Source organism: Cyprinus carpio, chromosome A7 (assembly GCF_018340385.1).
Source record: "Cyprinus carpio isolate SPL01 chromosome A7, ASM1834038v1, whole genome shotgun sequence".
NCBI classification, from domain to species: domain Eukaryota; kingdom Metazoa; phylum Chordata; class Actinopteri; order Cypriniformes; family Cyprinidae; genus Cyprinus; species Cyprinus carpio.
The window spans coordinates 37,206,129-37,220,040 of record NC_056578.1 but is presented as its reverse complement, the minus strand read 5'-3'; the positions used below and the strand labels follow the sequence as shown (position 1 = coordinate 37,220,040).

Sequence of the window (13,912 nt, the reverse complement as noted above, 5' to 3'; positions counted from 1 at the left end):
ACAATGCTATAAAATTGCTCCAGGGTGACAGTGACTCTACAGGGCACAGAAGGAGAGAGTGAACCTCACCATTTTACTGACCCTGAAAAACCATTGTTTGAAAGGGGAGGACTGGATATGTTCTTGCTGACCACCCCCTTCTCACTGGGAGAGCTACAAAGTATTAGGCTGTGGCTTGACAATTCAGGACAGCATCCTGCTTGGTAAAATGAAATAGAAAATGTCACATAGTACTTTGTCAGATTTCTTGGAGGCATGTTGATTTTTGTCTGTAATTTCATTACTTTCTGTATGTGACCCCTCTGGAATTGTCACAGGTATGTTTAACAAGGTAATGGTACAGGAGACCTGGAGACGGGGCAGAAGTGTTCACTTCCTGTGCAACTCATGGTTGTCCGTTGACTTGGGAGAATGTACACTAGATAAAGTTTACTCCCTGTCAGCAGACAGAGATGGACTTGAAAAGGTTTAGGTATGTAGCTGAGAGATTGTTGGTAAAAGAAACAGATGTGTGGTACAAAATTAAGGGTATTTTCTCATTAACATTTAATTTATTGTCTTTAAACTTTACAGTAATTTGTTCTTCATGAAGACTGCAAAAGAGATTTCCGTGACTGGTCACATCTGGTTCTCTGTAATCAGCAGTCGTCCCCCAAGTAGTATCTTTACTAGAGTACAGCGTGTCTCCTGCTGTTTTTCACTGCTGCTCTGCACCATGTTGACCAGTATCATGTTCTGGGGTATCCCATCAGACCCCTCAGAGCCAGACCATGGACATGGGTATTGGACCAATAAAAAATTAATCTAAACAATGACTACAGGATGCTGTACTCAAACATATTTGGGCACAGAATGACAATAACACTCCATGCCACTAGAACACAATCACATCACACCTGTTTAATATACTAGACAGCTCCATTGATTGCAGTAGTTCAGTCATTAAAAAAAAGATTTTTTTTTTTTTTTTTTTAATTGTGTTACTTGAATCAAACATATGTAGATTCATAATAATGTGTTTTCTATCTTTGCATGAACGAACTACAGGTCAGATTGAGTTCACCTGGCAACAGGTCATGATTGGCATCCAGAGTTCCATTATCATGTTTCCTATCAATCTCCTCATTGTGAGCATCTTCAGAAATGCTCGTCCAAGAGAAACAAAAGTCTGAATCATCTTCAAAGCAACAGTCAAAGATAGACCCCAAAAAGCAAGGCAAAATGGGACGCGTGTCTCCAAATCAGCCTCCACACAATAATCACAAGGAAATCACACCTGACACTGTGATAAAGGCAAGTCCTTCTCTAAGAATTTGGCCCCAGAATAGTTCCATCTCTCTGTAATTATGGATGATGTATTATGACATTTTTTTTTATTATATCTTTTCAGGACATCAAACGGATAGCCACAGTCACTCTATAAGGTCATGAGAAGACCTGTTCCAAGAACAGAACTGGACTCCACCAAAACAGACATCAACAATCTGCTGTCACTAGTAGAAGAGATAATTCGTCAACACAATCGAGTTGGAAGTGAGTTTTACACACTGACTCTTATAAAAAGAAAAAAGTCAAACTCTCACAGCTTCCCTGGAGTGTGTAAAATCTGAAAGGTGAGTCCATAGACATGGACAATTCAGAACTTCAAATTTCCCATCTAATAATTTAAAATATGTTAACTTCTGGTTTGCTTTGGAGTTAATCTACTCTCGACTTCAGGGGAGAAGTGTCCTTTGATGTAATATCCATGATGGTGGAACGAAAGCATTGTTCCATTGGTTATTTTCAAGTGAGAATTTGGAGAATTTAAGTTCTAGTTGTCTTACACAATGCATAATTTGTCATGACAGGAAGGCTTTGAGGTCGGAAGTAAAAATGTTCAACTCAAGTATTCCCAACTCAAAACTTGAATGGAGAGCAACATATGATTATAATCATAATTATTATTATATATATGAAAACAATATTATTTTGTTCCTATCACAGAGAGAGCAGTTTTTTAGTGAGAGAGCTCAGAGCGAAATGAAAAAACACAGTGTCTACAGCCAGTATCTCTACACAAACAGCTGCAAAATGTGGAGAGAGAGCTGAGACTGCTGGGGCCTTCATCCTTCTCCAAGCCAAACAGCTACAACCAGGCAGTATTGCAGGTTCAAGGCATGACGAGAACCTACTTGAACCTCATGTCTCCTCCTGTTTTGTCGTCAGTGGCCTACATACCCGTAGCTCCAGCCCTACAGAGGGAAACAGTGGAGACAGCAGAAAGTGTAGTCAGAAAGGCTTGCCCTGGTGGTTTGTGTTCGTTGGTTGGTTTCTTGTTGTAGCCACCAGTGGTGTTTCAGCATACTTCACTATGATATATGGATTGACCTATGGAAAGGACCGTTCCATCAGCTGGCTCATTTCAATGGTGGTGTCATTCTTTCGAAAAGCCTCTGTCATCACCCAGCCTGTAAAAGTAAGACAATTCTTGTGGACTTCCTTTTTTGGTTGCATTTTATGATTGTATATTTTTGTGTATAGTGCATTACTACTTCCCATGCAGCTTGTATTTACATGACATTGTCCACTAGGTTGTTTTGTTGCTACAGGGACCTGGATGTGTATGTGCTTTGTATTGGTTTCTTTAGGTACTGGGCTTTGCAGTCTTCTTTGCTTTGGTACTCAAAACTGTTGTGACAAGAAGATTATGGAGATGTTCCAATTGATGGGACTGGGAGGCTACCCAAACACGGGTAACTGGACCATGAGCTACATGAATTACTTTATAGCATCATATTTGATTTGACTATCCCTTTTTTAGTGTGACAAAACCTCAGCTGAAATATCTTTCCACAGATGATCCCGATGCAATCAGAATTGCCAGGAGAGACAGCACATGTAGTTTCTATCAGCCTCCTCCTCCCACTGACATAGAAAAGATGAGAAACAACATGATCAAGGAGCAGAAAGTGTTTGCACTCATCAGGGAGATTCTCAGTAAGAAGAACATCATTTCTCTTTCATTAATCGAAAGATCAGCTTGTTTGACACAGCCTTTTAATGTTGCAGTTTATGTGGGATTCCTTTGGATGCTTCTCTTGGTTGCATATGTAAACCGATATCAAAATACAAACTTCATCACTCTACATATCCTAAAAATTTACATCAAAATAACCTCATAGAACATTAACAACAAAGATATATTAATTGGGCAAAATCCTCCTTGCTCAGTAATCTGTTTGGGGCAATATCCAGGTATTCTTTCAGTAATGTCTACATTGTCTACTTGTTCAAGGTTAAAAACTGCTTGTTTATTGAACCGACGGACCTAAATGTACCTTGTTGTTTGTTACCTTTTCAGGCTTCATAACAGATGGAAATTCAAAACTTGTTGGCAACGCTCGATTCCGCCAGGTTAGGGTAAGGAAAGACTCTTGTAAAATTGCCAAGACCATGCAGTACACTGTTCCTGACTGCCATGCCCCATACTCCTGGGAAGCGGAGGACATGGGCTCTTACGGTCCAGGGTGGAACCGGACTAAAAATGTGAACGGTTCTAAGATTGTAACCAACCCTTGGCGCTACCAAACTCAGGCCAAACTCCGGGCAAACCCTGTTTGGGGTGGGCTGGCCCTTTATAAGGGTGGAGGATTTGTGGTGGAACTAGGCCCGGATCAAAAGAATGCAAGCAGGTAGCATAATGTGTAACAACATGCAATGTAGTTTTAAAAGTAGAAGTTACAACAGTTAATATGTCCTCTCCTGTCCTACAGTCTTCTTCAGTATCTTTTTGACAACATCTGGCTGGACGTGTATACACGGGCTGTCTTTGTGGAGTTCACAGTTTATAATGCAAATGTGAACCTCTTCTGCATTGTGACTCTCATTTTTGAGACCACGGGAGTGGGTGATCGGTCTCCTCTCTATATACTTGAAAGATTCTCATGTTGTCAAATGTTGGACTTATGGTAATTTTGTTGTTTTCACAGGTGTATACCAGTACCGTAGTGAGGTGCAGACTGTCCATCTTTATCAGTCCACTGGTGGCTTTCACATATTTGTTATGGCATCAGAGGCCATCTATTTCCTCTTCATTCTCTACTACATGTTTGTGCAGGTCTGCTCGCTTATGGAACATTAAAATAAAAAGGTGTGTAATTTGCATCAGTGGAGTTGTAATGCACAGTATTTTGTGGATTTTAACAGGGCAAAACTGATGAAGCAGCAGAAATGGGCATACTTCAAAAGCAAATGGAATCTCTTAGAGTTGGCCATTATTATTCTAAGTTGGAGTGCATTATCTGTGTTTGTCAAGAGGACAATATTGGGTAACCGAGACATTGAGTACTACCAAAACAACAAAGACATGTGAGTGAATGTCTTCACTTCTTCAAAATCAATCGGCATGTTCAGAATGGAATACTAAACTTCCTCTTCCTGCACAATACACCCTTTATATTTAAAAAATACTTGAGAATTAATACAGTTGCTTCTCTAACAGTTTTGCCAGTTTTTATGAGACTGCCACTGCAGATGCTGTACTGGGCTATCTGATAGCTTTCTTAGTCCTGCTGGCCACCATAAAGCTGTGGCATCTGCTGAGACTCAACCCCAAGCTACACATGATCACCTCTACACTGCAGCGGGCATGGACAGATATCTCTGGCTTCATTGTGGTCATGACCATCATGTTTCTGGCCTATTCCATTGCTGTGAGTATGTGATGTTCTGTAACAAAATGAAAATAGACCAGACACAGAAATGGTTAAGTCCTGAAGAGTATAGTTCTAGCCCTGCTCCAACACAATTACCTGTAGCTTTCAATGGTAGCATCCAAAAAGTTTTGGCAGCTGACTTGTTTGCTTCACTGCCCTATCAGGCAATGACAGAGTTTGTGCACTAAAGTAGTGAAGGATACATCTATGCTGCCTTCCACAGTAAATCAGATGAAGGTATCAGTAGACAGAGCATGTGACACAATCACTGGATATAGTGCCTTGTTGCCTTTGTATGCTACCTGCAGAGGCAGCATTTTTCTGCTTTTGGAGACAGCCAAGTAATCCTGAAGGCTTTGATTAGCTGCATCGTCTGATTAGGGTTAAAGCTAAACTCTGCAGGACTGTGACCCTTCGGAAACTGAGTTTGGCCTACAAGCTCCTGAAAGGTCAGTAGTCTCAAACTCAGTTCCTGGAGCGCCACAGCCTTGAAGAATTTAGCTCCACTCACCTGCTTGGAAGTCTCTAGTAATCCTGAAGGCCTTGATGAGATTGTTAAGGTGTGTTTTTAATTAAGATTGGAGCTAAACTCTGCAAAGCTGTGGCCCTCCAGGAACTATGTTTGAGACCACTGGTCAATAACACAAGGAACTGAAATGCACGCTATTTGCTGGAATTTTTGATTGCCACCATATCTATCTTTTGCAGGATGCACACATTCAATTTTACTCACGTTTGTCTGAAAGTTTTAAATTTTGTGTCCCATTAGTGCAATTTGATGTACGGTTGGAGGCTCTACTCATACAGAACTTTGCTTGAGGCTGCACAGACCATTATTTGTCTACAGCTGGGTATCTTTAACTATGATGAGGTAAAAATAAAGACCTATACTGAATTTGTACTCACTGCTAATGTGTTTAAGAACTTACATTGTTCAATGTATCGTTTCCCTCTACCGACAGGTTTTGGATTACGATCCAGTCCTGGGAGCTTTCCTGATTGGATCCTGCATTATCTTTATGACATTCGTAGTTCTCAACCTCTTTATATCTGTGATTTTGGTGGCTTTCAATGAAGAGCAACTTCATCCCACTGTAAATCTCTCATTATCAGTTAATCCAGTGCTGTACCACATTTTCACCTTTCTAAATTAATTGTCTTTATCTCTTCCCTTAGCCTTCTGAAGAAGAGGAGATTGTTGACCTGATGCTGATGAAGATCTGCAGTCTTCTTGGCATCAAGTGTAAGAAAAAGCAAATTGATGCAGATGCTTCAGTGACTACAGCTTCTGTCATATCATAGAAATTATGCTTGTCTTTATAACCATGTGACAGTCAATGTAAGCTTTATTGTAAAATGCCTTTCGGTCTTTGGATGCTTAATAATTGTTCTTGTACATCTCAAAAAGCTTTTTATCTTGCAGAATGTTTCCATTAGCTCTGTTTTAATGTTTGTCAGTGCTATTATTACAAATGATAAGCATGAAATATGCAACTCCTCTGAAAGTTTTTGTCCTACTATATTATTGCATTACATCTATCACGGTATCAGCATTTCTGAGTGGATAACAGTTGAAAACATTCTTTTTTTTTTCTTGTAGGGTAATTAAAAAAACAACCTGCAGTAAAATTACTATCTGGGGAGTTTACAACTAATTTAACCAACACACTGTGTACGAGTATTTATCCATAAAGGGATATGAATCATAAATGCCATGCAGCATAAACAAAGTTGCTTCCATGCACTAAATGTCTCTGTGTTCTAGGAAAATTTCACACACACTCTTGATAATAAAGGTGCTTCAAAAGATTCTTCAAGCTATGCCATAGAAGAACCATTTTTGGTTCCACAAAGAACCATTCAGCCAAAGGTTCTTTAAAGAACCACCTTTTTCTTACCTTTTAATAACCTGAAGAACCTTATTTCACCACAAAGAACATTTTGTGAAACAGAAAGTTTCTCCAGATGTTGAAGGTTCTTTTGGAACAATTTAGACACAAAGGTTCTTCTATGGTATCACAATGCACCTTTTTTTTTTAAAGAGTGCAGTCAATCACTTTAATGACTTACATTAAAAAAGTGGCCTGTGATCGTAAAACTCATTCAAATAACTATGAAAAATAAGGAACAAAATAGCCTTTGGGTGCCCAGCCATTATAAATATGTAGCATGTACCAGCAAAAAAGACCCTAAATCAGTCAGTCTTAAAAATTATTGATAAAGTTTAGAATTTTCATTGGGGTCTGGCAACAAACCTATTCAGTTCATCAGTATGTGTCACATATTTTGGGAGTCTATAGCCTTTAAAAACCATATGCAAAACGGTTGTGAAATCTGGTATACTTATTGGACAGGGCATTAATTGGTAGCAGTTTTTGAAGTCTCTCAAACATTCCAGAACCACTGACAGTTTTGACATATTTCTGTTTATAATTTTGAACAGTGTGGCCTGGAAATACACTGCATGTCCAAAAAAAATAAAAAGTCACCACCTGGATTTAACTAAGCAAATAGTTAAGATCCTCCCATAAGATAATTACTGCATGGATGATTATGTTATGTGCCCAAAGAATGAGGTCAGCTGACTACCTGAACATACTGAATGAACAAGTTATTCCATCAATTAATTTTTTTCTTCCCTGATGGCACGGGCATATTCCAAAATGACAATGCCAGGATTCATCGGGCTCAAATTGTGAAAGAGTGGTTCAGTGAGCATGCAACATCATCTTCACACATGGATTGGCCACCACGGAGTCCAGAGTCAGACCTTTACCCCAATGAGAATCTTTGGGATGTGCTGGAGAAGACTCTGCGCAGTGGTCGGACTCTCCCATCATCAATACAAGATCCTGGCGAAAAATTAATGCAACTCTGGACGTGAAGAAATTTTGTGACACTGCAGAAGCTTATAGAAATGATGCCACACGAATGCATAATCAAAGCTAAAGGCAGTCCAACAAAATATTAGTGTGTGACTTTTTTTTTTTGGACGGGCAGTGTATATCCAATGCACTTGGTTTCAATTTTCACCCACACATTTCTGCCATTTTGAACAAACCACATATTTTTAAACACCCATGATGCATCTGATTTTCTCCACATTTGGGTTGGATAATTCTGATGCACCAAATCATTTCTGTGTAACGCTGGGATCCCCATTTCTAATGCTGGAGAGCCACTTTCCGAAAGTGCTGTTTCATCGGTTGGTCCTGTTAAATCCAGATGATATTGCGCATTATAGGCTTCACTGACGCACCAACATATTTCAGTGTTCCATTAAAGAGCTGACCTGCACAAAAACTTGGTACAGTAGAAGAGAATGATGAGGAAATAGGTGGCCTCTGATGCCATAACAAATACATGAATGCCATCATTATACTAATAAAGATGGACAGTCTGTACATCACTATGAGAACTTATCCTACAGCTGTTATTTTGATTTGCTTCACATTTAGGTTAGATAACATCTATAGTTATCAAAGCTTTTTGACACACCAAATAATTTGTGTAACAAATTTCTGACCTTGAAGAGCTACTTGGCTTCAGGAATAGAAATCAGGAAGTGAGGCTATATTTTAAAGCTTTGGTGTACTTAAGTAAACCGGACCATGACATCTTTAGAATAAATTGTCCTTAAATCATGTTGCTCATCACCATATAACCCCAGGTACATGCAAAACAATGCATCACATGTTCCAAACAATGGCATAAACTTTTGGTCAGAGTTTGGTCAGATCGGGTTTTCAAACTGTTCATGGTGCCTCCAAAGCACCGCACCTTTTGGATGTCTCCTTTATTGGACATACCCAGTAAGGTCATGGTGTGTTAAAATAATGGAAACATCCAAAATGTCCAGGAATAGTCATGAAAACTCCTGGATCAGATTCAGACAAAGTAAAAAACATGACAAATTTTTCACTTTAATTTTCATGAAAGTTAAGCTAAGTCTTGGTGTGGCCAAGACCATGCCTTAAGGGACTCTTTATTGGCTCACTTAACTACAATAGTATAAAGCATTCTTGGAGAAAATAATTAGCTAGCTATAACTGGTTTCCACAACATGGTCGCACCTCCGTCATTTGCACAATGTTGGTTCAACAAGGACTTTTGTTAATGATGTCACATAGGTGAAGTAATAAACTCCAATCAATAAGAAATCACAATTGATGTCAGATTAATGACAGACCTGACAGCGATGTCAGATTAATGTCAATTACACAAACAGAAAGCTGTTCATTTTTGAATCACTTAAACACACAACATGTAATTGCCATACATGGTTCATACAGTCAGCAGCGTTCTCCTAAAAGTAACTTTGCAGAGAAGCTGCCGTTACAAACATGGCTTTTGAAGACTACTTCACTGTTTTTGAACCTATTTGTATTGCTTCTTTATTTGATGTTTGATTCTTCGCGGTTTCCCTCTTGTCATAGACATTTATTCACTCTACAAACATGGCCTGATTGTTTGCATGCTAGAATATATAGATTGCAATGTATATGTTTTTGAATTAAATTAAAGAGATTGGAACATGCTGTAGTTCCATCCACACAAGTTTGTAAATGAATGTTTGTTGGAACTACAGATTCGGGGGAAACAGAATCATTGAACTATGTTAGTAATGACAGAAACTGCGACCATAGTTGGCTAATGATGCTTTTGGGTAGTGCAGCCCAGATAGCAAAGAAATGCCACCAATGACAAATAAACTGGCGAATCGCATTAAAGGCAAATTAACAAATTCAAGGCAAATCGATCAAAAAATATCAAATTTAAAGCTGTTTTTTTAATGTTGTGTATACTGATGGTTCATCCATACATCAACCAAATGCTTGAGACATCCTTAAATCATGCTCCAATGACTTACAGTGCTTGTAACAATATCTTCATCCAGATCAAACACCAAGTGCATTTCTTTTGGAGCCTAAAACATTATTACAAGCAGCAAGTGATTGCCACACACTACTATTGAAGCCCTCTGAACACCAACCATTATAGGAGAAGTCACCGCCCAGGTAACAATTTTCCAATTCTTAAATAGTTTTCAACTGAGTTAAAAAATTTGCAGTCTGATACAGAAGGCTAAGAGACCTGAACAATATGAAGTGCTAGTTATTAATTTACAGAGATCAGGCATCACATAGTGCTATGACAAGTATCCAATATGCTACATTTGAATACACGTTGAAACCTTACAAATGCCTCTGGTTGTTTGACCAGGCAACTTAAAAATCAAGTGCCTTGGCTTATGTACAATATGAGATTTGTTTTTTTTTGTTTTTTGATGAAGAAAAACGTTGACACACTACTGCCAGAGGTAAAATCTTGAAAAGGCCCTTTGACCCATACAGTGACAACGATTTAACATTATGTCTCAATTTCAATTCATTAGCCCCCGTAGTATGTGTGTGGGAGCTGCCGTTATGGTATCCCTCTTATTTTTGGATTCCATAAGACAACGTTGTTCAGAGCTATCCCCCCCCCAACTTGCTTAGCGTTCAAGTTCTTGGTTTGTTTTCCCAGGCATTGGTTGCCTTCCCCACATCTTCTGGTGCTGTTTAAATTTGATAGTCAGATTGAAGAGTGAGAGAGAAGAACCAGTTCTGGAACCACTACTTCAGGGAGCAACACAAGTGTTTTCATTTCACTACATTCAGTCACAGTTAGAAAGGGGAAGGGAAAGAGAGGACTCAATTCATCCCAGGAGCACTGCCACCAAAGTTGAAATTGGATGGCACCACCGGATCTGCAAACTTGTATCCTCCATGCTTCTCAATCATTTTTGATTCTAAAAATCAATCAGAAACAAGCAAAAATTGTGAAAAAAAATTAACATTTAACATTTTGGCAGAACATTAAGGCAAACCTTCCATTAATCTGGACACATCTTTTTTTCTCTCTACATGTTGGCCTTTCATCCACATTGAAATGAATTTTTGTAAAGCAAAAACAGAAGCCAAGTTGCTAAATTTGAAAACTCAGTTTATGCATTTTAGAGTAGACTGTGAAAACTGGGGTATTTGAAAACAATGATGCATGTTTAGTCATGGCACATAATTAACGCATAATGTAACAATGCATAAGTACTTTGTACAACCCTGACAGTATTTACTCGGAACTGCGGTTCTTTGACCGTGCATAGAAATTTTTGATTTTGAAATGATTTTTCCGGAAGAATAATTTCTGGCCTCTCTGTATTATCTCAATATTGATGATTTGCACAGTGATTTAAAGGTATACTCCAACCCAAAATAAAAATTTTGTTATTAATCACTTAGCCCCATTTCTTTCCCAATCCGTAAAAGCTTTGTTCGTCTTCGGAACACAATTTAAGATATTTTGGATGAAAACCAGGAGGGTTGTGACTGTCTCATAGACTGCCAAGTAAATAACAGTGTAAAGGTCCAGAAAAGTATGAAAAGCATTAAAAGAATAGTCCATCTGCCATCAGTGGTTCAACCGTAACATTATGAAGCGTCGAGAATACTTTTTGTACGAGAAGAAAACAAAAATAACGACTTTATTCAACAAGCCACACTGCAGGGATGCACTGTTTTCTTTCAAATCAAAGCATAAATACACATAGAAAATGTAGCCTTGTGGCACGGCTGACATAGAAGAGTGTACGCAGTTTGCATCCAGCAGGTGTTTTCCAAAATGGCGGTGATGTAGGGAGAGACAGAGGAGACGACTTGTTGAATAAAGTCGTTATTTTTGTTTTCTTCTCATACAAAAAGTATTGTCATTGCTTTATAAATGTTACGGTTGAATCACTGATGGCAGATGGAGTATTCTGACGATGCTTTTCATACTTTTATGGACCTTGACACTGTTATTTACTTGGCAGTCTACGGGACATCACAAGCCTCCCGGTTTTTCATGCAAAATATCTTAAATTGTGTTCCAAAGACGATGAAGCTCTTACAGGTTTGGAACGAAGTGATTAATGACAAAATTTCCCATTTTGGGTCAGCATGGACTAGTAACATTTGCAAAACACTAGTGTGGAACTTTCAAATATATCTGGATTAGTGTGTACATAACTTTTTACAGACTAGCTTAAAGTAAGTTTTGGGTCCAATATCTGCCAGGAAAATCTTACATTAAATATTGGTCAACAAGTGGGATAAAGTGCTGCGCAATCAATTTCCTCGCACAGCCTTTTTTTTTTGCCTCACCATGTGCTGCTCGTCGCTGATCTGCAAGTGTTGCAATATCCTGAAGTTGTTTTCTTTGTTCCTCATCGAGGCACTGTGTGAGTGCCTGGTACCATGCTGGGTCACGGGCCTGCACATCTAGAGGAAGGAAAGCAGTCTGTCAGTAAAACACCCTTTTAAACGTGGCTCATTTAATTCATACTATAGGTGAAAGCCATACTCTGTATTATGGCTTTGAAGATCTGGTATTCCACAAGGTTGTCCTCGTCATCCACTGAGGTCGTGTAACTCTCAAGAGCGGTCTCCTCTGCGTCATCTTCCTCCCAGTCTTCATCATCACCGTCCTCTCCTGCTTGTTTAGCTAGCATTTCAAGGTATTCCTGGCCTTCATCATCTATGTCATCTTCATCACTGCCCAACTCGACTGCATGGAAATGCAACGAGTCCCATGTCAAAATTACAGTTCATTACTTTGAAACAATAGCAGGAAACAGAGTTATTTTATCAAATATACCAATTCACTCATTTTGATGTTCCATTTTCAATGTAATAAATTAACTGGAAAAAATACAAGCTTGACGCTTTATTTGCTCCAACTCAATTGGATTAATAAAAAATGTAATTAATAAAGAATTTAAAATGGTTATATTTTCATTTAAGAACTTCAACATTAACTTATTTCCCTATTACTATAAAGCTGCTTTCAAAAAATCTATATTGTATAAAGAGAGAAATAAAAAAGACCTCCCTAATGTTTGAAATGTTTCTTTTTTGTATTATTTGTTCTACATAGTATAAAAAAAGATATGCAGTATCCATACTGAAAAATGCAATGTATAACTAAATGACTAAATATTACTGCAACTACTCTGACTGAAGACTGAAATACTGCTGCTACATAGATTAAAAAAAAAAAATAATAATTATGATTTGGTAAAGCTCAGTTACCATTCTCCTCTTCCCTCCTCTCCGTCCCTCTTCTTCGTCATCATCTTCCTTTTCATGTTCAGCCCTGCAGGCGTAGGCCCTCTTCAGGCCGTTAAACAGGAGAATGGCTGCGGGGAGGAGCTGACCTGCGACCTGATTGACAGCCTGTGGCCTCTGATCCAGATCCATTAGAGCACACAGTCCCAACACGGACATCTTTCGGTCATGGAGCCCTGCAAACAACACCAATTGCATGTTGCAATGACTGTGACACTTTTTTTCCTGAGAAATTTTTGAGCAAGCAGCTATTTAGATGTTGTCCCAGAAAATGGTATGAAGTGTGTACCCGAGGAAGCAGTCGATGTCTTTGAGCCACTGGGAGATGAAGTGGTTGGTGACGGGCTCGGTGTTGTTGGGGAAGCGCAGATTCTCCAGTGCGCTGAGGAGCAGAGGAGGACTGTAATAGAGTGCAGCGATGGCCACCTGCAGACACATGGTCCTCAACTCGCTGGTCTTCACTTCACGGATCAAACGCTCCAAAGCGGTTGTTACAAACAAAGGCACCACCTGCAGGAACAGGCACAAAAATCAACTTTTTTTTCATAAAATTTCATTATTCCCGTTATGTTTTCATAATACAGTGGTTAAAACCTAGAAACTTAATTAGCATTCGAACACTTCCAATTCCATTGTCATTAAGTCAGTCGTTTTTTGAATAGGTTTTTGGTTAAATGTCTGAAATATGGTCTGTGGTGAAACACAATATAACCTGGGCAAAGTTTAGGAAACACACCTGGTCAATACCACGACCTTTGCACTGTAGAATGATGACCTCCAACAGCTTGGCCGCATGGCATTCTGGGTCCTCCCCTGGGTCTCCTGACAAAATCTAATTGGGAACAGTCTTATTAATACATGTCATATCGCCTGGGTCTGGTTTAGGATTACTTGCATGTAATTATGCATAATTAATTTTTATTATAATAGTGAGATGATGTAATGACTACTTAAAGTGTTACCAAAAAATGCAACCGATTTCACTTTTGGCTTGGATAAAATTAGCTGTACCTTTTTGCACATGCTGTAGATTATTTCAAGGTATTTGGTGTCAGACAGGAGTGTGTCTGT

General features: G+C 38.9%; 1 protein-coding gene and 1 pseudogene across 1 annotated transcript in view; one reads left to right on the top strand and one right to left on the bottom strand.

Moving 5' to 3' along the window:
- Window positions 1–6,441, top strand: part of LOC109110983 — a 31,787-nt pseudogene extending 25,346 nt beyond the window's left edge.
- Window positions 6,442–9,466: 3,025 nt separating this feature from the next.
- LOC109111112 (importin-7) overlaps window positions 9,467–13,912 on the bottom strand; it is an 18,777-nt gene continuing 14,331 nt past the window's right edge. Inside the window, 8 exon segments of the mRNA XM_042761036.1 lie at window positions 9,467–10,488; window positions 11,879–11,995; window positions 12,078–12,281; window positions 12,806–12,827; window positions 12,830–13,016; window positions 13,131–13,351; window positions 13,578–13,673; window positions 13,853–13,912. The exon segment at window positions 13,853–13,912 is cut by the window's right edge and continues 38 nt beyond it. Of these exon segments, the coding sequence (XP_042616970.1) occupies window positions 10,391–10,488; window positions 11,879–11,995; window positions 12,078–12,281; window positions 12,806–12,827; window positions 12,830–13,016; window positions 13,131–13,351; window positions 13,578–13,673; window positions 13,853–13,912 (1,005 nt within the window). The 3' untranslated portion in view covers window positions 9,467–10,390.